The 26903-nt window shown below is 37.4% G+C and overlaps 1 protein-coding gene across 1 annotated transcript; it reads right to left on the bottom strand.

Annotated features, from left to right (window-relative positions):
- Positions 1–13464: 13464 nt before the first annotated feature.
- LOC127160806 (protein NLRC3) lies at positions 13465–15315 on the bottom strand. Its single transcript, XM_051103466.1, has 2 exons — positions 15169–15315; positions 13465–15087 (listed from the first exon to the last, which is right to left on the bottom strand). The coding sequence occupies exons 1-2, from the start codon at positions 15313–15315 to the stop codon at positions 13465–13467; spliced, it is 1770 nt and encodes a 589-aa protein (XP_050959423.1).
- Between the last annotated feature and the right edge of the window lie 11588 nt (positions 15316–26903).

The following is a 26903-nucleotide window of genomic DNA, read 5'->3' as shown; positions in this document are numbered from 1 at the left end:
GTTTCAACCAAATGTTCTGATCGAATCTTCCATTTGTCTGATTCGCTCTGATACCCTACACCCATAAAGCACCAGCAATGACATAATCAAGTCAATCACTCTTCTCCCATTAAATATTTAAATATTAAAATATTTTCTTCCTCTTGTAATAATAAAAATATTAGAAATTTGCGAAAATGCAAAAAAATAAAAAATAAAAAATTCAAACTGAAAAAGCGGGCGGTAATGAATCAAGAAGACTGGAAAGTTGTGTGCTGCAACCTTGCGGATCCATTTTGTGCGAGCGAAGCAAGCGAGGAGAACAGAAACGGATCGTCGGTATAAGTGTATAAGACTGAAGAGTTTTAGAGAAAAAAAAAAAAAATTTGATGGCAAGTTTTGTGTATTTTTCTTGCTGTCTAGTTTACTAACATGCTTAGCTCATCATCACTGTTAATCGTAGTTTTAAATTGTCATATCAATCATTACCCTTAATGTTGTGGTAATATTAGTTTGCTGTTTACTTAGGTTTATTAATGCTAAATTATGTTTTAGAGGTTTATGAAGGTACTATTAGTGCGAAACTATTAATAGGCCTCAGTAATTAATTCAGCATAATGAGAGAACGAATCGTTTGGTAGCTAGCTATATGGCTAAGTTATTTTTTATGGGTTGCTTTGTGAATATTTTAGTTTTGAAGTAAGTTGTAAAAACTGTGTCAGATTTTAGTGGTCATGGCTTTAAGTGTCATGGGTGTATTATTAATGTTGAACGCAATCATTTCAACATTATTGAACGCAACACCACTCATTTTAAGTGGCCGTAGACTGTACGTTAGACTGTAAAACAGGCGCGAAAACCTATTTTGATTCATATAGCACATAATTCATAATTGCTCTTGTTTGCTCTAATGTATTCTTTTATTTATGCATATTTCACAAATTTATATGAGTGTTGTTTAAAAAAATAATTTAATTTACCAGACTTGATGAATATGCTAATTCTATGACTTATTATATATGCCATTTTTTTTTTTTTTCATTGATACAAGATTGGTACCTTAGCTACTTAATTGTGAAGTAGCTTAGTTCTTAAACCTCAAGGGAAAAATGTGTTTTATTTAAAATGTCTTCAGAGCTTACTATTTACAGTGCTATTTGAAATGGAAATGGCAGCTGGCATCAAAAGCAAAACAGTATATATTTTAGCTTTAGATTTTTGTTTTTGGCTGTCATATTGGTCCAAAAAAAAAAAAAAAAAAAAAATTGAGCAACTTCTTTTTTAAATTTACTTATTTTATTATTATATAATATATTGGTAACCCAACGCTGGGTCAAATATGGACAAACCCAGCGTTGGCTTATTTTAACCCAACTTGTTGGGTTAAATCTTTGACCCAACACTTTGGGTTGTTTTATTTACCTAGACTATTGACAAAAAAAATACTACGTTGCTGGTTGAAAACAAACCTGAAATATTTAATAAAGAAAATAAACAATAATCAAAGAGAAGGTACACTGTAAAAAGCAACCTATAGAATCTACTCAATATAATGAGGTAAATTGAAGTAACAGTTTGCACTTTGTTTGTCTATATATTTGAGTAAAGAATACCTGAATTTAACAGCTATGACAAACTAAAAAAAAGTAGATAAAGTCTACACAGCAAAAAGCCCAGTGTTAAATGAACTCTCGCGGGAGTTTATTTGAGTGTTAACATGAACACTGAAGCAGTGTCAAAGTTAATGAGTTAATTAAGTGATTCATTGAGTGATGATTGAAAATTATTGAAGACACCAAAATGTTTACGTCACCATTATAGTGGTCAGTGTTAGCATTAGTTGGGCTCTTGACCCGTAGCTTTTTAATATTAGCTTTTGTTCAATTGTTTAGTTAAACTAGCCAGACAAGCCAAAGAGCAAAAGTCATGCAGTGGTGATAATTCTGTTTTAAAATAAACTTAATTTGAGCCATTGAAATCATTTAGAGTTTTATATCCTTTATTTATTACAACTGCCTTGTGGTTTTACAGCAGCAAAAAAATGATAAAGCCTGAATTTTTGTTTACATTTTAAATGGACTTTTTACAAGCTCCTCCGATCAAAAAAAACTTTCAAAAGCTGTTCTTTTAGGCACACACAGACATCATGAATCAGCATACGAATCTCAAAAATGGTGACAAACAGCATATTCAGAAACAGATCAACTCTAAACATCACGGAAATCATCAGCTCATAATTTATTCATGCCACAATGCATGATGGGAAATATGGATGAGTTTTGATTGGCTACAACATAAGTTTTTGTTGGTCACCATTGTTGTGATTCTCATGCTGAATGTTGATGTCTGTGTGTCTAAATCTAAAAAATGTTTATATTTTTTCCGGTCAAATAAATTTCAGAAACACCTGTCTGATTAAAGCAACATAAACAAAATACAACTCACTTATTCTGATCGCTACTTCATGACTTTGTCAAAGCATATTCAAAACCACAAAATCTCATTTCTTCTGGTTTGTCTGACTGTTGTAACTCAATTACAACACCCAAACAAAATCTAATATTAAGAAGTTACTGGTAAAGAGCTAAACTAATGCTAACACTCACCACTATAATGGCGACTTACAAAATTAGATTTTCTCCTTTTGGTGATTCTGCTTATTAACATCAGGCGTCTTTAATAATGGTCAATCATCACTCAATGAATCACTTAATTACCTCATTAACTCTAACACTGCTTCAGTGTTCATTTTAACACTCTTGAGTATGGACTCAAACTCCCGGGAGAGTTCATTTAACACTGGGCTTTTTGCTGTGTAGACTTAACCTACTTTTTTTTTAGTTTGTCTTAGCTGATAAATTCAGGTATTCTTTACTCAGACATATAGGATAGAATCTACCCAAACAAACTGAGTGCAAATTGTTACATCAGTTTACCCCATTATATTGAGTAGATTCTATAGGTTGTTTTTTACAGTGTAGCGCTTGGCTCGTCGAGTAGGGGGAGTGGCTTACTCTCTTAACTGTCACTTGATTGGATAAAATCAGTAACCCAATGTTGGGTTACACAAAAACAACCCAACACAAAAACAACCCAACTAAATGACCCAACAGGCTTAACCCAGCAGTTGGGTTAAAAAAACAACCCAACATTTTTTAGAGTGTAATATAATGTCTACCGTAACAGTTTTTTTTTACATTTTGTCTATTCCACAAACATTCTACATTGTAGGACAACATTTGCAGGTTGTGAAATAACACATATATATATATAAAAAAATCAAATGTGTGCATGTATCTATGGAAGATTGTAGGAAATTTCAAAACATATGTTGTATATCTGTACATCTGTAAAAGTCACATTTCCAAAAATTTAGGACCCACCTTCTGTCATTCATAAACAACTACCACTCCAAGTTTTTAGAGCATTGTGCAGTTCTAACTTTTTGTTTGTTTTTCATTCTTTAGATGCCCTACAACAACAACAGCTGAAAGCTGAAAAAAAGGAGGCCTCAGAGTTTGTCTTTGCTTCAACAGTTCAGAAATGGCTTCGTTATGCCCCAGAACGGCTGGGGGGAATTGCTCGTGGTGCAAAACCATAAGTTCAGACTTATGTCTTATTATCTGTTTTGCTGAGTAAATACATTTCAACTGTACTAATAATGTTTCAGTCATCTGTTGTGTTTCTGTCTTGGTTGTTTCTATTTGCATTTGACTGAGTTTTGCTGAGGCAGGTTGCAATTTTTATATGCTGTTATGGTTTTCCAGTCTCTTCTCTTGGCAGTTAGATTCTGTTTTATAAATTCAGAATTAACAATCTCTTCTAATAGTTAAAGTCATTTTGTCATCCAGTTTATAATAATTTGTATGTAAGTTGTAGTGTGTTTTATTATATAGTTGTTGTATTCTGATTGTGATGTTACTTCCTGTTTAAATGGGTATGGAGCATAAATAAATAAATACGTTTACATGTAAACTGAAGGATGTTGAGTTACTGACTTTTTGTTTTAAAAAAAGCTTTTCAGCCCTACATGGTCTCTGATTTAAAGAAATAAATCAAAACGGACATGATTGCTGTACATAAAGCAAGACTGAACTAAAATTGCTTCAATGTTGATTCAATGTAAAATAAGTGACTTAATTTAAGTTGAACAAATACTGATTTTATGCCCATCTTGATCTATTTTTCATCGTTGAAATAACATTATTTCAGGGTGCAAACCTGATGAAAAATCAATGCTAAATTTCAACATTGATTCAATGACAAGTTGGTTGATGCTTTAATGTTGATTCAATGATGATTCACTGTTGTTCTGGGATTGTGAATTAAAGTGCACTACAGCTGTCATTGCCCTTGTGGTCTTTGCTATGCGTGGGAAACCAGTAGGCCTCTTAAAACATACTGCTCACTGCTTGCATTAAGATCAAGACATTGATGCCACAAGCTTGCCACACACTTTCCACTTCCTCTTACAAACCTACATCCTGCAGACAGAGAAAAAAACAACATTGAAACTTTGCTTGTCAGAGCTGAGATTCTTGGACACTCTAAAACATTTAGACTGAAATAAATAAATACATACATACATAAACATACATTTTTGCTGAACAGAGACATGGCAATGGACAGAATTCTTAATTTTGGCCAATATACAGATTGGATAAAGAGCATGAGTGATCCATGTGGAAGGAGTTTGCTGCCAGGAAAGTGTCTCAGAAGCACACAGGCAAGTCTCAAAAATGCAATGGTGATTCACACATTCTCAATCTGTGATACACTCGTGAATTTTAAACATTCAGAACATAAGAACAAAGAACATATATTCTTATTTTGTGCACGTGAATTGGGTTTCATGAATGCTAATTGAGATATTCTTTTGTGCATGGTGTCTTTTGCGTGAATTACTCCACAAGTCTAATCCACCTGCATAAACATCTCAAAAAAAGTTTCGAATAACAAGGGTATGTAAATGATGATAGAATTGTTTTTAGGTTAACTATCCCTTTGAACTAATGAGGTAGGCTCCAACATCTATATATTTTTACTGACTGAAAATGTAAAAATGATGAATAACAAAAAAAACACACATGAACACAATAAATTAAGTAACTGATTGTTTGTTTCGTTTGGGAGATTAAATTTTACATAGCAAAAACTGGATGTTGGCGATTAAAGGCAGAGTCCTTTTCCTGTGACTGACCAACCAGATAGGTCCTCTGCATTGCTGATCTCTTTGGTTGCGATTAATTGCTTAATAAAGTATCAAGTGGAACCAGCCACTAGAGATCTGCGCTCCCGCTGGACCCGATGCAAAAGAATGCGGCGCTGGACAAAACTTGATGGGCAGGTAGAGGTAGAGACTCCTGTGTGTGTGGAATGCGGGAAAATAAAATGATTCTCTGGACTCCTGCAAAATAGAAATATCTAAACATAAAATATCTAAAAACAAACAAACAAACAAAAAAATGTTATTCATCTACTGCACAAAAGCAGCAAGAACAACTAGTATAACAGAAGAATGATTAGCAAGCGCAAGAATAGGCAGTTTCGAAGCTGGAACGCATCTGTCACGTGTTGCTGGTGTTGAGGAGCCAGAGGAAACCGCAATGGAGCCAGGAGTAAAATAAACCAACTATTTAATTAACCAAAACAGAAATTCAGGGAACAACAACCACATACACAACATTCAGACAAGACAATAAAACTGAGAAACAAACGACTTATAAAGGGTGGCAGAAGGGAGTGGAAAATTAACAGGGACAGGTGTAGGCAATAAAGCTAATAGGGGGAAGTCCAAACATGGGCAACAGGTGAAACCAACACAAACAGAACAACAGGGAGAGACAAAGGGAGAAACCAAAACATTAGTCCAATTGGGGGTGGGGGGGGGGGTCTTATTTGGGGTCTTTTTGACCCCAAATAACATTTGCTAAAATTAAAAAAAAAAGTTCCCTTTGTTCAAATGGTATGAGACTTTGTACATCAGTCAACACTATCTTGATCTACAAATAATAAAAAAATTGGAATGATATCTTGATGTTATGTTAGTGTGAAAAAAATACTTACGTTCGTGGTCCCCAGGCAACAAAATGCAATTTTGTAACAAAATAATAGTAACAACAAAAAAACCCAAATGTTATTTCCCTGTTTATTAATGTTTTTACTCCACATTTGTGGAGTTTTTGGAGGATTTATTACATTTTTTAAATTTATATAAATTAATAAATACATATTTTTTTATACAACAACAGTTTTTTATGTAAAATTCACTTTATAAAAGACCCACGTCTAACTTTCATTCATGGGGATAACATGGATAATTCCACATGGTTTAGTCCAGTTTTAAAAGTAAAAAAAATTAATTTTACCACTAGGTGGCTGCAGAGCTCCACTATTGTTTTTTTCTAATTGACCAACTGAAAGATAACTGAAGTTTTTTTTCAGTTGAGTTCATATCTACATATTATGAAATACACAGGACACACAGAAATACATTTGTGAGACCATAAAAACTGCTCTCTTATATTTTGTCAAAAAAAAAAAAAAAACATTGCTGTTTTGGCATTCTTATGTTTATTTTGTGTACTGCTACTCAGTATGTAATAGAACTGATTTGTTTCAGTACAAAAAAATCCTGAACTTTGACAAAAAGTAATTTTTATTGTTAGAATTGTGATTTCATAATATGTAGCTATGAAAAAACTTGTGAAAACATATCTTTCTTGTGGGCAAACAGCAAATAGCATATAGTGGAGCTCTGCAGCCATCTAGTGGTAAAAGTGATGGGTTTTTTTGCTTTTAAAACTGGATTTTCCAAAAGATGGGCAAAAATCTTACACCAAACCCTGTGAAATGATCCATGTTATCCCCATGAATTAAAGTTAGAAATGTGGGTCTTTTATAAAGTGAATTTTACATTTAAAAAAAAAAAAAAAAAAAAAAAGTTTTTGTATAAAAACCCATTTAAAAAATATTTATTTATTAATTTATATATATTTAAAAAATATGATTAAACCACTGAAAACTGCACAAATGTTGAGTAAAAACTTTATTAAACAGAAAAATATATTTTATTTTTTTTAAACTATTATTTTGTTACAAAATTGCATTTTGTTTCCCAGCGCGAAAAAGGACCCCAAAGTCCCCGAGTGTGATTTGAAAACGAGGGAAATTCCTGAATAAGGGTTGTTCCCTGAATAAGGGTTAATAAACCACTTTCAATAAAACAAATACAATACAAGTGTGTGATGTCTTTCTTAATAAACCACTTTTAATACAACTAACACAATACAAGTGTGTGGTGTCTTTCTCAATAAACCACCTTCCCAACAAAACAAACACAATACAAGTGTTATATAAAAGAAAAGGATATACTTACAACAGGACAATTGCATATTTTCCTCAACAATAAATAACAAAGTTATTTTTGCTGAAATACATTATACATGGAACGGTTTTGACACTACATTATTGATTGTAAATAAAACAGCTGCTGACTAATCGGAATCGAGGACTGGAACTAACCATTTTATAAACATTAATTTTCCACATACTTCTACTAAACAATTTTGGATGTTTTTTAGTCTTTTTCTTCTTCTTTTCTGTCTCATGAAAAGGAGGTAGAGGTTGATGAGATTGATGACGAGGATGACATTATTCTCTCCCCTCATTTTTTTTTTTTTTTTACAAGAAAATAAATGTACTTTAATTGTCTGGGCATTAAAATTTAGTAGAAATCATACTTTAATATTTGTATTTCAATGGCCTATTCACCTTTTTCTTAGTGTAAAAATTGGCGCGGCCATTTGAAAATTTAACGGGTCTAAAATTAAATACATTTATTTCAAACCCATTAACATATTTTTTGACATATCACTTACTGATGTAAAATTTTAATTTAGCTTAATTTGGAGTATTTTGTTATTGCATATTTCTTTATATTAAGTCTAATATGTGTTTTAATATGACTATTAATAAAGATTGTATGACCTCTGTTTAATATAGGTCTTTAAATGAAAGATATTTAAAGTGTACCTGAAGTATACTTGCAATAGTTTGACTTTAACACAATCAAACATACAGTAGCTATATCTTTAGTTGGACTTCAGCACTTCTTCCACACAATTATTTAATTTAAATTAAATTAAAATGCATTAAGCACAAATTTAGTTGTTTCAATTTAGCACACTTTAGGTATACCAGTTTAGTATATTATGGCTACGTCCACACGAAGCCGGTGCGTTCCCTATCCGCTCATTTTTTTTCCTCGTTCTCAAAAAAAATTGCGTAAACACGGCGTCGTCTCAAGAAATATCTGCGTACACACGAAACCACTGAAAACGGTGTAGTATATATGCCAGACCAGTATGGGGCGCTGTAATTGTGCCATAGAGATACACTATACACGGAGAAGAAGACTTTGAGCATGCGCATAACCTTGCGCGCTGTATACGAACCAAGAAGAAGAAGACGAAGATGGCGCAACAACTTCAAGAGCAAGAGTGGAGTCTTTCGTGATGGTCTTATCTAAAATTTTCTCCTGGTTGCTCTCCTGGTTGTCTTCAGCGGTGGATCTAAGAGCATGTGGCATATGGTGTTGTCCATTATCGCTTGTTGCTCATAACAGTTGTGTAGAAGCAATAGATTTTGCTGTAATAAAGCTAGTAGGCTTAGTAGCAACACGAACACAATCATGTAGTCTGCCATTATTGTTGTTGCTGTTACGTGTGACGCAGCCGACACATGAAGTGATGACATCATCGTTTCACCAAATATACGGATTGGCTGTACACACGAAACCGCAAGGGTGTCGTTTTCAGATTTATCCACTTTGGGACCCGGTTTCAAAAAATAGTGGTTTCAGTCTCCTAAAACGCCGGATCCATGTGGACGAAACGCCAATACGGTAAAAAATTTATACGTATACAGTGAAACTCGTCTCCGTGTGGACAGGCCCTAAAAGTACAACTACAGGCGAGACACTGCAGGTCAATAGAGTAAAAAAATACCTAATAGTTATCACCTTACTTACCCAGCTGATTGATTACATTGATAATTGCAAATATTTTTTGTATTACAAGTTTTCTAAAATGTTAGGTTTAAATATGCAAATAAGGCATTTTTAATAGAATATGCACTAATTTGTGTACATTTCTAGTACAAAAATCTAAACACTGCATGAGGTCAGTTTCAAAACTCTTGTTTATTTTATTTATTTATTTATTTATTTTACATATTAGAGTCAAATGTTTTTACAGAGGGGATTTTGGGTATCTCATATTGTCACTTCATAATTCTGAAAGAACTTAGAACAGACAGAAAACAATGTATTTTATTTATTTATTTTATTATTTTTTTTTAACCATTACTGGGGGAATAAAATGTATAAAATCAAGCAAATTATATATGAACAAATCCCTCTGAAAAAAACTATATAGACAAGAATAAAAATGTAAAGTTTGGTGTGTGTAAGTGCTGCTGAAGTGGAGATTTATGGCTCAGTGTAGGAGAAAAAACTAACTTTGAGAAAACGTTCTTTAAAATCTGTATTGTAATTAAAATCTATTGGCACAAATAGACAAAGTGCTATAAAAGAAACACTTACCAGTGAATTTGGGGTGTTTTCGTTCCACTAGTCATCAAAATCTCAAACTTGACAGGTACATGAAAAAACTTTGTTTTTGCCTGTAGTGCCTCACATAAATATGTAAATGTATTTGTAGAATACTTGGCACAATAAATGTTTATGTTCTGGATGCTGAACCTCACTGACCAGATCTGTTATGTTTTACCTAAAATTAAAGTCATTTGATAAATACCACACTGTAAAAAACAACCTATAAAATCTACTCAATAAAATGAGGTAAACTGCGGTAACTTTTTACACTCAGTTTGTTTGGGTAGATTCTATCCTATATGTCTGAGTAAAGAATACCTGAATTTAACAGCTAAGACAAACTAAAAAAAAGTAGGTGAAGTCTACACAGCAAAAAGCCCAGTGTTAAATGAACTCTCCCGGGAGTTTGAGTCCATACTCAAGAGTATTAAAATGAACACTGAAGCAGGTCGGGCCTTGACTTAGAAGTCCCCGGCTTCGAGCGCCGCTGATCTCGGTCCCGTTGTGGGGGGGCCTGAGTAGCGACGCTCAGTCTCTGTGCCTCATGATGCGAGGAGCTGGTACACGGATAGGGTTGCTCATGCTATGACGCGGCGAGGGAGGTCCCGCTGAAATGCCGCTGCTTGTTTGCGGGCAAGCGGGGCGTCCAGAAGGAAGACCCTAGCAGATCTAACTGTGAACCCCACGAGTGCAGCTGCCGCTGATTATTGATGTCTAAATCTTTTTGCTCATTGCCACAGTATTTTTGCATTTGTGATACAGGGCATTTACATCAGTAATAAAAGATTATTAATAATATTCAGCATTGTTTCTCAACTTTATTGCAGCTTGACACCCATCACAAAAAGTAATCTACTCCAACTTAATTTTAAAACAACTCTAATTAAACCATAAGTTTTTACATTGAAACATTACTGTAACACTAAAAGAGGATTAACTTAATGAAAGGCAAGAGTCAAGAGCTCAACATTGATGGTTTGTTGATTTTTCAACATAAATAATAGGTGCAAAAGTGATATTAATTCAATGTCATTAACATTTTTGGTTGCTTGCTATTGGGGCATAGTCTGTATGTGGTTGACTGAAGGCTGAGATTGGTTAACACTATTAAAACATGTTCTTGCCCTGTTCAGGGCTGGTTATAAGTTACTATTAGGCTGATGTGTGGCTCATGTCTGTAGTCCAGATCTGGGCCACACATGAGCCATAACTGGCCCAAATTTCAGGATTCATGCTGATACTTCAGATGTCTTCATGTAGTTATCTGATTTCATTCAGTCTTATTTGTGGTGTTAGTTTCATATTATTTATTATAGCAATGCAATGGTTCTACAGACTGAGATTCAGCAGTTTTTTTTTTTTTTTTATCAGATCATTTTAAGGGTTTATCACAGAAACATCAAGAATCAGTGTATGAATCTCAGTCTAAAGAACCATTGAATTGCTATAATAGATAATATACAACTAACACCACAAATTAGACTGAATGAAATCAGATAACTATATGACGACATCAGAAGCATCAGCATGAATATTTTCTCTTGCTGTTTTTGCTATAACAAACACAGTTGCAAGAGAAAAAGAGTAATAATGCCCATCTACAGCAAACACTTCTCACCATAATGGTGACATCCAACCAACCTATTACCTTCAAACAGACAGCAACATCTACACCTCTGTTAATCTCAATAATACCTTATGTAAATGTATGACAGAAATAAAGTAAATCTGGTTTATAATAAGTGAAGCTGATAATGCTGTTTTTGGAGTTATTTAATTAAGCTGGAGCTTCATCAGACAAAGGTTGGGTTTTTAATTTCAACCAAAAGTTGACATCTGTGCAATATTAGAGTCCACATCCAATGTTCTAATTTATTAGAATGTTAGATGATAATGTTAAACAATAAACAATGTTGTCAATAAACAATTGTAGAATTGCTTTTAGAGAATGTTATCCTACCTTTTAGGAAAATATTCTGGGAACTAAATAAAACTTCCTGCTGGACACAGCATAATATTCTCGGAACATTCTTATAACAAAAAAATGCGAGCTGAGCTGTCAGCCCCTTACACCAGCATAGAAAGTGAAAACTTATTTTCTACTGCTGCAAATGTTATGGATGAAAAAAAAAAACAGAACTGGATGTGAGAAGGCAGAGATGCTTCTGTTTATCAAGAAGAATTTCCCATTAATGCTCTCACATAACAAATAGAAAAGACAATAGGCATTAAATAGAGACATTAAGTAGTGCAAATTGGAAATCATTTTAAGTTTATTATTATTATTAATTTTATGTTAAACTATATAATTTTAGAGAAATTTTAACTATGCCCTATGCACAAACTCCCCCAAATCCCATGCCAGATGCCCTATGCACTTTTGAGGATGCATTTTATTTTTTGTTGAAGATGCACTTTTGTTTTTCATTGTTTTTCAAGGTTGTCAAATGTCAATGCATTTTATTCATTACGCATTCGAAAAAACATGTGACTTAAAGTCTATATACCTTCCTCATCCCTCATATTAATTTAACGTTAAACTATATCATTTCAGTGAAATCTCAATTTGGAAGGATTTGTGAGCTCTGTTCTGATTGGCTGTTTCACAGAGCGGCACAAGCATATATATATATATATATACACTATTGTTAAAAAGTTTGGGGTCAGTAAGACTTGTAATAGTATTTAAAGAAGTCTCTTATGCTCATCAAGGCTGCATTTATTTGATTAAAAATACAGAAAAAAAACAGTAATATTGCAAAATGTTTTTACAATATAAAATAATGTTTTTTTATTTTAACACTTTAAAATAGAATTTATTCCTGTGATGAAAAGCTGAATTTTTATCAGCTGTTACTCCAGTCTTAAGTGTCACATGATCCTTCAGAAATCATTCTAATATGCGGATTTATTATTAGAATGATCAATGTTGGATAATATCAACAGTTGTGCTGCTTTCTATGAGTTTTACCGCTATTTAAAGAAGAACAAGGAATCCCTACATAAAATCTTTGGATTTGAAGATGAAAAATTTTGGAACCTGTGATTTTTTTTTTTTTCAGGATTCTTTCATGAATAACAAGTTTAAAAAGTACAGTGTTTATTCAAAATCTAAATATTTTATAACAATGTAAATTATTTATTATTAACTTTTAATAAACTTTTAATTATTAACTTAATACATCCTTGGTGAATAAAAGTATTAATTTCTTAAAAAAAAAAAAAATGTACTGACCCCAAATTTTCGAACGGTAGTGTATATATATATACTGTATATATATATATATATATATATATATATATATATATATATTAATCACGGAGCTCAAGCCGCTATTAACATGCAGGTCATTGAAACTGCCGTTTTGAATGCACGATCATTTTATTTTCACTTTTGTGATCGCAAGTGTTCATTGCACTTAACATCCCCTGCACAACCTGGAACATTACATTTATTCCCGTGATCTGCCATTTTCGCTATTGTCCTCGCTTTGTTTTTTTTTTTTTCACAATAGCCTAGCTGCAGAACGTCTGATGATTGGGCTATGCAAATGTTGGGGGGTAACTATTAATGATCCCGAGACTATTGTAATAGTCGCTGTTATGTTAGGACTAGCCTTTTTTTCAGTGGTCTTTTGCAAACACCAGATTTATATAAGAAGGAGGAAACGATGGTGTTTGAGACTCACGGTATGTCATGTCCATGTACTGAACTGGTATTATTCAACTATGCCAAGGTAAATACGGTTTTCCATTCTATGGCACCTTTAAAATTCTGAGCTGTTATTTAGGAGAAAATCTCTCATTTAGGAACCTTTACTTTAATAGTGTCAGATTCATTATTAAATATGATACTAAAGAGTAAACACTCACAGAGCTTTTGTGCAGTTTCTCACAGCTGGTATCAGTCTTCTTCTCCCCTCAGCTGATGTGTTGTATTTCATGAGGTTCAGCTCATCCAGCACCTCCTCTGACATCTGAATCATGTAGGCGATTGTTGAGCAGTGAGCAGGAGAGAGTTTCTTCTCTGAGTGCATGTCTGATCTCACAAAATCCTGAATCTCTCTAGACAGAGTCTGATCTTTCACTTCCAGCAGACAGAGGAACAGATTGATGGATTGACCAGCTGAGAGAAAACCTGTTATATGACGTTCATATTTGATCTTCTCTTTAATGTACCATGTGGTTTCTCTGATGCTCTCTGAGCTGTTCTCTGTGTGTGTCAGTAGATCCTGTAAGAGTCTTTGATTGGACTCCAGTGAGACGCCCAGCAGGAACCGCAGGAACAGATCCAGCTTCCCATTCTCACTCTCAAGGGCTTTATTTACTGCTGATCTTAGTAGGTCATACAGAGAGTCATCAAAACCATAAGCCCTGATTTTATGTAGGGATTCCTTGTTCTTCTTTAAATAGCGGTAAAACTCATAGAAAGCAGCGAGAAACTCCTGAACGCTCAGATGAATGAAGCTGTAGACTTTCCTTTGATGAATTAGAGACTCCTCCTTCAAAATCTCAGTGCAAATCCCAGAATATACTGAGGCATCAGTGACGTCTATGCCGCTCTCAACCAGGTCCTCCTCATAGAACATCACATTGCCCTTCATCAGCTGTTTGAAAGCCACTTCAGCAAGTTTCACAATCACTTCTCTGTTGGACTGCAGGAGTTTCTCTGGATCTCTCTCTTCATACTTCTGATTCCTCATGTTGATCTGAATCAGCAGGAAGTGGATGTACATTTCAGTTAGAGTTTGAGGGATTTCTGCACTCAGATCTTCTTTCAGGAGCTTCTGAAGCACAGTGGATGAGATCCAGCAGAAGACGGGGATGTGGCACATGATGTGGAGGCTTCTTGCTCTTCTGATGTGTGAGATGATTCTGCTGGCTTGATGCTGGTCACTGATTCTCTTCCTGAAATATTCCTCCTTCTGAGGCTCATTGAATCCCTGAATTTCTGTCAGACGGTTGATGTATTTGGAGGGGATCTGATTGGCTGCTGCTGGTCTGGAGGTGATCCAGATGAGAGCAGAGGGAAGCAGCTCTCCTTTCAAGAGGTTTGACATCAACACACCCACTGATGAAGTCTCATTCACATAACAAACTATCTGATCACCTGAAAATGTCTTTGGGTTTGACATCAACAAACCCACTGATGAAGTCTCATTCACATAACAAACTATCTGATCACCTGAAAATGTCTTTGGGTTTGACATCAACAAACCCACTGATGAAGTCTCATTCACATCACAAACTATCTGATCATCTGAAAACATAAATGGGTTTGACATCAACACACCCACTGACGAAGTCCCAGTCTTATCACAACCTTTCTCAACATCTGAGAACATGAGTCTCATTCTGCTTTCATCCAGACCATCAAAGATGAACAAAACTTTACACTCCTCATAAATCTTTGAGTCCAGATCTTGAAGTTCAGGATGAAAGTCCAGCAGAAGTCTGTGAAGACTGTACTGATGATCTCGGATCAAGTTCAGCTCTCAAAATGGAAGCACAAACATGAAATCTACATCCTGATTGGCTTTTCCTTCGGCCCAGTCCAGAATGAACTTCTGCACAGAGACAGTTTTTCCAATTCCAGTGATGCCTTTAGTAAGAACCGTCTTGATTTTCTTCTTATATCCTGGTTCATCTGAGGCTTTAAAGATGTCATTGCAGTAGATTGGAGTGTCTTGTGAATGTTTTGTTCTGACAGTTTTTTCCATCTGTAAAACCTCATGTTCTTTATTCACTCCTTCATATCTCCCTCAATGATGTAGAGCTGTGTGTAGATCCTATTCAGGAGGGTTTCATTCTCCTGGAGTTTTATTCCCTCAAATAATCTCTCATACTTGTTCTTCATGCTGGTTTTGTGCTGGTCTTTGACTTTTTGTAGTTTATCATTTACTGGTTGATCATGTTTATTCAAGGATGCTGTAACACTTGTGTTGTTGAGACAGAAGACAGAGTTGCTTCGCTCTCGATCTGCTCTGCTGAAATATCAAAAGAAGAACAGATTAAAAATATCTAAAAATAAAGGATGTGTAGATTAAAATCTAAATCAATAGAGATGTGGTTGGAGCACAAGTGTCATCACTACACATTTATCCTCACCTGGGGTCAGAGGTCATTGGATCATTACTAAATAAAGGAGGTATATTCGTGGATACGTCACTCTTCAGAGACACACAGCTGGGATCTGGTGTTGATCTCTTTCTCTTCCTACTCCTGGAGATCCTGATAAAAACAGAAATCATTCTTCCTTTAGTTCTATCTGCTGTTAGATTTATTATAAACAGGGCTGCAACAATAACTGATAAAATCAATAATAAAAATGATTAGTCGTGTCTGAACACATCGATCGCATCACTTAATAGTAGTGAATAACACATTTCTATGGACATATGGAAAACAGCTGCTGTGGGAAAGATGCAGGACCAAGTTGTCGACAAAAAAACAAGCGTTTACTGCAGCTTGTCCTGTTGTACTTTGACAGACGCGTCTGTTGTTTAATGCCTTTGAGACATGTTCTTCTCAGCGCACAACTTACATAGGGTTAAATTCTTCTCTGTGAATGTTAGAAAGTATTAACATTTTGCATAACATGAGAGGAATTCTTCATTAAACTCCACAGATGTGTAGGATATCAGAGCAAATCAGACAATTTAGACAATTCGATTAGAAGTGTTGAAACACTTCTACACAGCAAAATCCCCAGTGTTAATTTAACACTGAGTGTGGACACATATAAACACTGAAGCAGTGTTGAAGTTAATGAGATAATTAGGTGATTAACAAAGTGATGATTGATCATTATTGATGATACCTGATGTTAATAAGCAGAATCACCAAAGGAGAAACCCACAATTTTTAAGCAACCATTATAGTGGTCAGTGTTTGCATTAGTTGGGCTCTTGACCCGTAAATCTTTAACATTAGCTTTTGTTTGGCTGCTGTATTTGAGTTGAAACAGTCAGACAAGCCAAAAGCTCAAGTCACCAGGTGATTATGTTTTAACATATTCATTGTTTGATGTAAATCACCTAGAGTCTAATCTCTAAGTTAGTTTTTTTTTTTCTTTGCTTATTGCAATAGCCTTGACAATCCACAGAAGATCCAGCACTTCCTATACATTTTAGAAAGATTTTTTTTTACAACCTTTTCAAAAAAAAAAAAAAGTATTTCACCTAGGCACACATAGACATCAAGAACCAGCCCATGAATCTCAACAATGGTGACAAACGGCATATTCAGATCAACAGATCAACTCTGAACTCTCATCATTTATTCATGCCGCAATGCATGATGGGAGTCATGGATGAGTTCTGATTGGCTACAACACGCTTTTTGATGGTCACCGTTGTTGTGATTCTCACACTGATTCTTCTTGTCTGTGTGTCTAAATTAAGATAAACTTCTTTTCATCATCTGTCTGATTATGGCAAAACTGATTGATCTTTTGTTCACAGTTTTTTTTGTAATCTGTAAGGAAATACTCAAGTCACTATAAGATGATTAAGTCAAGCACAGTCAATGCCATCTTATTGACTTTTGCTCTTTGTTTGTCTGGTTGTTATAACTCAGTAACTGCAGCCAAACAAGACCTAATATTGATGATTTAAGGGTCAAGAGCCCAACTAATGCAAACACTGACCACTATAATGGTTGCTTAAAAATTTTGGTTTTCTCCTTTGGTGATTCTGCTTATTAACATCAGGTGTCTTCAATAATGATCAGTCATCACTTTGTTAATCACCTAATTATCTCGTTAACTTTAACACTGCTTCAGTGTTTATATGTGTCCACACTCAGAGTGTTAAATTAACACTGGGGATTTTGCTGTGTACTGCTGAGGTGTTGTTGAAAAAATGTGTTGTTAACCACTGATTCTTTGTAGATTGATTTTTTGGAAGTGATAATAAAACAAATTTACCACATGGTAAATTTGTTAACCACATGGAAATGCTACTGTGTTTGTGGGCGGGCAAGTTCTTCGCAACCTAGAATGTGGACGGACATTGTGCAAATATGTTACTTTGTGACTGGCCGTAACAGAAAAAGATTTGAAATTCTGATGACTCGTTTCAACAATAGTGAGCCTACTATTTTTTTTTTTTTTTTGATAGACAGTAACTTTATTTATCGTGCACTTTCGGCTTCTTTTTCAACAAATTTGCAGGTAGTTTATTTTCATCTACATGGCACACCGCATGAAAGGTCATTTTTGAAAAAGCACTTTAACAGTAATGATTATATGTTACAATCAAACTTATAGCAACATTTGGTAGTGTTGCATGTTGTTCCAGGCCTGGCATCATCTGGAGTCCTCTGAGGTGTTGAAATGTCTTCTCGGGTGTTCTGTATCCAATCTTTCATGTCTCACAGTGAGTGTTTCTTCAGTTCAAAATAAAGAGGAACAAGACACTTTTATAAAATGTATTAGAGTAAAAAGTACAATATTATGATTTGAAATGGAGTGAAGTAAAAGTTTCTCAAGATAAAACTACTTTGTACAGATACATACGTGGCCAAGAGAGCTCAACGTTCTGCAAATTAAGAAAACATCTTCAGTAGTTTGACAGCACATGTGCAAATAAAGAAACACGTTGTCAAAACAGAAATGCGCTGCAAATATACACAGACCACTTCGGAAATCTGGCTGGGATATCATCCTCTGAAAGGAGCGATTTCTGTTTAACATCCTGATCATATGATTCCTTGGCTTTTTTTATATTATTGGCCTCAATAAGCTGATGAAATGTGAAACTTTATGTAAGCTGGCTACTTTTACAAAAATAAACCATGGTTTTACTATTAAAATAAGCAATATATTTTTATTATATATATATATATATATATATATATATATATATATATATATATATATATATGGTTACTATAGTTAAACAATGGTAAATTAAAAACACTAACCATACTTTAACAATAGTATGTACACAAATGGTAATCAATATGTGGAAAAAAACAACAACATGGTTACTACACTTTTACTATATTAAAACAGTGGGTTTCCCACTGTTGTGGTCTGTGCTTGCAGTGCGTTTTTGTATTTGTGTTTGTGTTGTGACTATTTGCAGCGCGTTTCTATTGTTGCAGCCTGTTTCTTTATTTGTTTGTGTTGTGAGTATTTGCAGCAGATGTGCTATCAAACTGATGAAGATGTTTTCTTAATTTGCTGGTGCTTTTGCAGTTTGCATGTATTTTCTTAAGTTGCAGCGTATTGAGATCTCGGCCACCGTAGATACAGATATAGAAACATTTACTTTAATAACATTTACAAGCAAAAATACTCAGTCCACTAAAATCAAATAGTCAAAAGACTTAATGTGTGCTAGTCATAAAGAAAATACATGTGTTTATAAAGAAGTATTTAAAACTCATTAGGCTTTTTAACTTTAAGCAATCCATAAGCTGTTAAGTTCCCCTCCGTGAACTCGAGCTGCGTCTGAAAACGCTATGGGGAACGCCATTGGCGAACCACACTCTGATATATGTGTAGACTGTCCAATAGAAGGGTGTGACGTCACGGGCGGGTGACGTAAGCTACCAGGAAGCTATAAAAGCATGTGCGCCAGCAACGGCATTAGCTTCTTTCATTACACGCTCTGTGTGTATGTGTTTTTGTTTGCACAGCTTTTCTTTACAAGTGAAACATGTCTGATAGCAAGGGCAAAAGTTTGAGCGAGGGCAGATCACATTATAGGCTGTGTGTTCCTCCCTGTCAGCGTTACATTCCTGATGGGGATACACACAGTTTATGCGTAGTTTGCCTGGGATCGGAGCGTGCTATGTCAGCCCACGAGGTGGCTGGCTGTGCGCACTGCAATCTCCTTGCAGTGTGAGTGCTTCGATCCAGCATTCCCTGCGGTGCTGGCCCTGCTGCCGCTGAGGCAACTGCATTCGTGGGGTTCGCAGCTAGATCTGCTGGAGGGAATGGAGATCTCCTTCCTCACCCGCCAGATCTGTAGCCCATTCTCAAGGGTCAGAAGCCCACTCTGTGGTTACTTCCCCCCGGGAAACGGGCTAGGCGCTGCGCTTTTCTTCCTCTGAGGAGGAGGATGAGAGGGGCGCCGCTGAGGATCCACTCCCTCAGTCGCCCCAGTACGAGTTGCTTCTGGACTCGGGCAGTGTCCAAATTAAACATTGAATGGCTCCCTGAGAAACAGTATGAGCCATGAGCCACAGAAAAGCAAACTGGATGAACGCTTTCTGCGGACAAAAGCACCACCTCCACGTCGGAGCCTTCCATTCTTTCCCGACCTCCACACCGTGGTGTCGAGGTCGTGGAATAGACCTTTTTTCTCTCACCTCTTCTTCCCGCCTCTGATTATTATGGGAATGTGGCAGGGCTGACCTAGAGGGGATACAAGGCGATGCCCCGGATTGGAACAGACGTTAGCTAGCTATCTGTCCCCTGACATGGCTTCGTCTTTGAAGGCTCCGACCTTGCCCTCTAAGCCCCTCCGAACTCTGAATCTGAGCTTGTGGGCAAGGGGTACATGGCAGCGGGTCAGGCTGGTGCTTGTCTGCACACCATGTCGATGCTGCAGGCATACCAGGCTGACCTGCTTAAAGATCTTGATGCTGTTGAAGAAGTATACATAAACAAACTGAGGCGTACCGCTGATCTCGCTCTCCGCGCCACTAAGGAGACCGCCCATGCTATTGGTCAGTCGTTACAGGAAACCGAGCTAGCACTTCAGGCAACATCAGAGGTCAATCTCGAGGGCTGGTTCCCTTAGTAGACTATTTAACAGTGTAGTAACTACTACTGCCAAACGTGTCTGCGTGGGTCCTGCGTACTGTAGAGAAAGGATATTACATCCAGTTCGGCACCCTGCCACCGCTTTTCGAAGGGGTCTTTCGACCTTAGTGGGCCCCGAGCAGGCTCTGGTTAAGGAGCAAGAAGTAAATACCCTCCTGAGGAAGGAGTCCATCGAGGTGGTCCCTCCTCACGAGAGGGAGGCCGGGTTCTACAGCCGGTACGTCATTGTTCCAAAAAAAAGTAGAGATCGACCGATATGGGTTTTTCTATAGCCGATACCAATGCCAATGTTTAGAGGTCAGGGTCAGCCGATGGCCGATATGTGCTGCAGATTTTTTTGGCCGATTTTTAGGGCCGATATCTTGAAGTTCTTCCCTTTATTTGGATGCTAAAATGTCACATTAAAAATAAGTGGATGCACAACATTCTAAACTTAGCATCATCATTTATTGAACACTTGAATCATCTCTCTGATCTTAATTTTGTGCATTGCACGGTATTAAAATAAAATATTTATCCAGAGTTAACCAAACAAATCAATAAACTGACCAAGTATTAAATATTTAAAACAGGTAATATAAAAAATCAATCATTTACATAAAAGTTTTAGAGCTGAGATTAATGTTGAGTTTAATGTTTTAAATACAAAATTTTGAATACAGAAATATTAAATGATTTATATAACTGAAAAGATCTGCCAGCAGGTGGTGGCAAGACACTGATTTAATTACTGAATCATATTCATTTGATTCGTTTGAACAGCTGATTCATTCCTGAATAAAGCTTTATGAATGGGAAATTGAATCATTTCACTAGATTCGTTTAAAAACGCACGTTGATTCATAAACAAACACTGCTGTGTTTAAATGAAGATACACAGCGGCTCAGTTGTGACTTGTTTCAGATCACTTTTGGCGACGAAATCTTACTTTTGACGACGAAATAAAGCAAAATCAGGCAATAGTGTTATTGTCATGAATCAAGTCTCTGTGGCTTCCTCCGATCGCCACCATATGGAACCTTTTCATTCGAACTTCATTTCCCATAACCCCGTTCCCGAAGTCTTGTTTTGCTACTGCTGACATTATAGCGTTTATTCCCTGTGTGATTACCCATTGTCGACCTGATTGTAACCGTTTTCCGATTGTCTGCTGCCTGCCTTTTGACCCACGGCTGTTTACTGGATTATCTCCATTTTGACCACCGCCTGCCTCGAATTTCTGCCTGGACTCTGATTCTGATTCTGGTTTGTCTACATTGTTCTGTATGCCGTTGATTGACCCTGGACTGTTTTATATTCTACTGGCTTTAATAAAGTTGCACATGGATCCTAATCACGCTGACTCTGTGTGACACTTATCCGCCCGCCACCCACCCGCACATATATTTTTCTCTGATTTAACTACCCGCACACGATCTTCCTATTACAATTATTCTAATTGTTAGTTATGATGAATGGATGGTTCATTTTAACAGCTGATCTGCACATCGCTGCACACTTACATACGCTTAATCACTTGTGCTTTTAAGCCAAATCCATGCTGAAAAGAATAACGTTTACTGACGTCTGGACAGGACCATATAGGTATAAACTCGCAGATTCTGGGGTAAAGAAGAGGACGGTGCGGGTACGGGGACAGGCGCAGGCGCATCAGGTGCAATCATTAAATATATAAAAGGAAGCCGGCGCCACAGTCCTGACCACACAACTCAGGTTCAGATTTTAGAAAATGTAGTTAATGTTTGCATCATTATTGATTTATCTCATCCACCCGCGACCAATGTATATAATATAACCACCCTCCGTGCATCACTTTCTCCGAGTACGGTGATGTCTGTGAGCGGGGCAGAGTAACGTAGCCCTAAATCACAATGCTGCATTGTTTGTGAGAGCTGCGCCTTCTCCACCCCAACGCACAGAGTGAAATTCTCCAACTCCAATACAGGAAAAATAAAACAGAACTTATAACACTGGGGCTAATATGTTAGCAAGCAAGCTGCTGATAGTTTTTGACTACAGTCCTTAAACTTAACTGAAAATAAGGGAACCTTCAACCAGCTGTAGCATTATGCCAGTTCCAGACTGTTCTATGCTATTCGTTTTTTCTTTCACTAAAGTGAAGCAACACTTCATAGTTTAGTAGTAATATAGTAAATATATGGCCATGGGACTTTGAAATATCAAAATTTATGCCTTACCTTTATCTCTTAGAACTGTTACTGAATCTTACAAAAGTTTTGGCTTCTACGTCTACGCCTAATAACACAGGGCTGCCCGTGGACGTGCCTGACTTTAAATCGGCACTACTAAACAACAGGGATATCGGCCGATGCCGATATATAAAAAAAATGACAAATATCGGCACAATATATCAGCCATTCGATATATCGGTCAACCTTTACAAAGAAGGAAGGGGGCTTGCGTCCCATTTTAGATCTGTGTCGGCTGAACCGCTCAGTCAAGCAGCTGAAGTTTAGGATGCTGACACTCAAACAGGTTGTGTCTCAAGTCAGGTCCGAGGACTGGTTTGTAACGATGGATCTAAAAGATGCATACATCCACGTCTCCATCCATACTCAACACAGGAAGTTCCTGAGGTTTGCTTTCAGGGGCGAAGCGTACCAATACCGGGTTTTTTCGTTCGGCCTAGGACTCTCACCCCATACGTTCACGAAGTGTGTGGATGCAGCTCTGGCTCCTCTGCAACTCCAGGGCATCTGCATACTGAACTATATCGACAATCGGTTGATTTTAGCTCACTCAGAGCAGTTAACAGCTCGACATCGAGATGTCAATTTCCCCAAATGAGAGCGTTGGGGTTGAGACTAAACGCCAAAAAAAGTGTGCTATCTCCATTACAGAAGACCACTTATCTAGGCACAGTGTGGGATTCAAACACGATGCAGGCACGTCTGTCACCTGCTCAGATCGAGTTGATCCTCACTGCAGTCACAAGAGTCAGAGAAGGCCAGTCATATACTGTAAAAGCGTTTCAAAACTATTAGGTCCACTGGCAGCTGCATTTAACGTGATACCTCTTGGCCTGCTCTACATGAGGCCACTACAGTGGTGGCTCAAGACCAAGGGGTTCTCCCCGAAGGGAAAAACCCACTTTGCATGATCAAGGTCACGCAGGGTGCCTACACTCTCAGAAAAAAAGATACAGCACTGTCACTGGGGCAGTACCTTAAGGTACAAAAGTGAAAAGGTACCAATATGTACTTTCAAAGTACTAAAATGGACCTTTAAGGTATTAATATGTACCATTAGGGGTAGGTAAGCAGAGGTGGGTACTCAGGTGTCAGAAAGTAAAAGTCCTGCCATATGTTTGTTCCACCCATGAACTCAGTCAGCTGATTTCACCAGAGGTGGACCCAAGTCCTTCCTTTCAAGTCACAAGGGAGTCTAAAGTCAGATCCCAAGTCCTCAAAATATTAAAGTTAATAAGATAATTAAGTGACTAATTAAATGATGATTGTGCGTTAGTGATAAACACCTGCTGTTACTGAGAATTACAGAGGATCAGATGTTGATGTTTTATTGGTTAAAATGATGCTACCATCATGGAGATCAGTGTTTGCTTTAGTTGGGCTCTTGACCCTTGACCCTTGACTTATTATGTTAGGTCTCTCTATGCCACAACGTATGTAGTGTTGTAAAATAGTGAGATCAAGATTGTATGTGATCTGATAATTGTCAGGCAGTGACCTGATTACATGGACAGTAGCTTTATTTGTGTTCAAGTTTAGGTTTTGAAAAACCCGTCCTGTGAAGCTTGGCATGGAATTATAGTTTAGTTGTGATAATTCAAAATTAATGAGCGTTCTTTTATACGTGGGGCATGTAAATATTTTAGCTTTTGTGCTGTTTAGTAGTGATGGGTCGTTCTTGAACGATTCGTTCATTTTGCACGAATCTTTAATGTGACTCGGGACGAACGAGTCGCCTCGGGGAGTGATTCGTTCAGTCGCGCATGCGCAACATCCTATTAGGTTCTGTACTGGAATTAGTTCACCTGTTTTAGAGTCGTTCATTCACCTTATGGGGCTGTCACGTGATGAACGAACGACTCAAACCCGAAGACTCAAAAGATGAACTAATCAATTCTCCTTCCGGCTCAGACTGCATAGGTTAACATTACGGGGATGTCACGTGATGAACGAATGACTCAAACCCGAAGACTCAAAAGATGAACTAATCAATTCTCTTTCCGGCTCAGGCTGCATAGGTTAACATTACAGGGCTGTCACGTGATGAACGAACGACTCAAACCCGAAGACTCAAAAGATGAACTAATCAATTCTCTTTCCGGCTCAGGCTGCATAGGTTAACATTACGGGGATGTCACGTGATGAACGAACGACTCAAACCCGAGGACTGGAGAGATGAACTAATCAATTCTCTTTCCGGCTCAGACTGCGTTGGTTAGCTAATTGGGCTGTCACGTGATGAACGAACAACTCAAACCCGAAAACTTGTCAGATAAGAGGCGAGGTGAGTGAATCATAGACTAAAGACCCAGGTAAACAATGAATGAATCTTTTCTGTTTCTTATAGCATTATAGTTTTGTTTTGTTTGTAGTGTGATCAACGTTTGTGTAAGCAGTAGATGTGTTAGGGAGGTAAAATGTAACATTTTAATTATATTTTGCTAAAATGAACGAAATGACTCAAAAAAAGATTTGTTCATTTTGCTGAACGAGACTCAAAGGACCGAGTCGGTAAAATGATCCGAACTTCCCATTACTACTGTTTAGACACACGCAGACATCAAGAACCAGCATATGAATCTCAACAATGGTGACAATCAACTAAATTTTTCATGCTGCAATGCATGCTGGGTAACACCATAGTAAAAACTCCCATCATGAACTACAGCATGAAGAATTATTGTCACCACTGTTGAGGATCGTATGATAAATGTTCAGGTCTAAAAGCCTGAGCTGCTGCAAATTTCCCCCCAATATTTAAGCTTTACAGTGGCATTTCCTAATTCGGCTATTTATCCAGTTGTTTGATAATTTGTGTCAATCTACAAACCAAAGAATAGCCATTACATGATGTTCACTCAAATGATTTAAAAGCAAAACATGATATCTAACATGTTATCTCTGCTACCATAAGCTTTTGATTCAATAATGTGCAAACACTTGCTGTGAAACAATATTGCAATTGCTTAGAAGCAATTTACTTTGAATTACTAAATGGGTCAAGAGCCCAACTAAAGCAAACACTGATCTCCATGATGGTAGCATCATTTTAACCAATAAAACATCAACATCTGATCCTCTGTAATTCTCAGTAACAGCAGGTGTTCATCACTAATGCACAATCATCATTTAATTAGTCACTTAATTATCAATTACCTTTAATTCTTTGAGGACTTGGGATTTGTCTTGAGACTCGCTTGTGACTCGAACAGAAGCTCTTGGTTCCACCTCTGGTGAAATCATTTCATCAGTTCATGGGTGGAACAAATATATGGCAGGACTTTTACTTTCTGACCCCTGGACTACCCACCTCTGCTCACCTACCTCTTAAAGGTCCATTTTAGTACTTTGAAAGTACATATTGGTACCTTTCCACTTTTGTACCTTAGGGTACTGCCCCAGTGACAGAGCCCGACCTTTTTTTCTAACAGTGTACATGCCTTAGACATGTGGAGGAAGCCTTGGTTCCTGTCTCAGGGCCCCGGTGCTGGGAGCTCCTTGTCGCCGTGTGACACTAGCGTCAGACACGTCTCTCATTGGTTGGGGAGCGGTCATGAGTGGCCGCTTAGCCCACAGTCTGTAGGAGTGGTCGCCATCTCGCATTGCATATCAATTGTCTAGAGATGCTGGCCATGTTTCAAGCAGTGAGATACTTCCTCCCGGACTTGAGAGGTCGCCATGTGTTGGTGCTCACCGACAACACAGCGGTGGTCTACAATACCAACCACCAGGGAGGTCTGCATTCGCACCCCTTTGAACAAGCTGCTGCACCAGATCCTTGTGTGCACATTCCTGGGCATCTCAATTTGGGAGCAGACGTCCTGTCGAGGTGGTGAAGCAAATTTGGGGAGTGTCTGGCAAGGCTCAGGTGGACCTCTTTGCGACTTGGGAGACATCGCAATGTCCCCTCTTGTACTCTCTGACTCATCCAGCTCCCTTGGGGCTGGATGCCATGGTACAGACATGGCAGGCGCTTCGTCTGTATGCTTTTCCTAGATCACTCTGCTCCCAGGAATTCTGGAAAGAGCTTGTCGGGACGGAGTCTGTCAACTTCTAGTAGCCCCATACTGGCCGGGCCGAGTTTGGTTCTCGGACCTGATTTCTCTTGAGGGCTTTTCATGGGAGATTCCCATCAGGAGAGGGAACGGGACGCTGTGTCTCAAACCATACTTTCGGCATCCCTGCGTGCGCTTGCTTCACTCTTTGAAGCTAACGCCGTTGCCGGCGCACATGCTTTTATACCTTCCTGGTCGCTTAAGTCACTCACCCGTGATGTCACACCATTCTATTGGACAGTCTACAAGTATATCAGAGCGTGGT

This window comes from Labeo rohita, unplaced genomic scaffold (assembly GCF_022985175.1).
Source record: "Labeo rohita strain BAU-BD-2019 unplaced genomic scaffold, IGBB_LRoh.1.0 scaffold_46, whole genome shotgun sequence".
NCBI classification, from domain to species: Eukaryota; Metazoa; Chordata; class Actinopteri; order Cypriniformes; family Cyprinidae; genus Labeo; species Labeo rohita.
The sequence above is the reverse complement of the archived record's forward strand: the minus strand, read 5'-3'. Positions and strand labels throughout refer to the sequence as shown.

What these genes read in the sequence shown, in the direction of transcription:
- LOC127160806 (XM_051103466.1), bottom strand. Translation starts at nt 15,315, where the DNA reads ATGGAAAAAACTGTCAGAACAAAACATTCACAAGACACTCCAATCTAC. An exon ending in GAATTGGAAAAACTGTCTCT is followed by an intron (nt 15,088 to 15,168) that starts GTGCAGAAGTTC and finishes CCATTTTGAGAG; the next exon opens with CTGAACTTGATCCGAGATCA.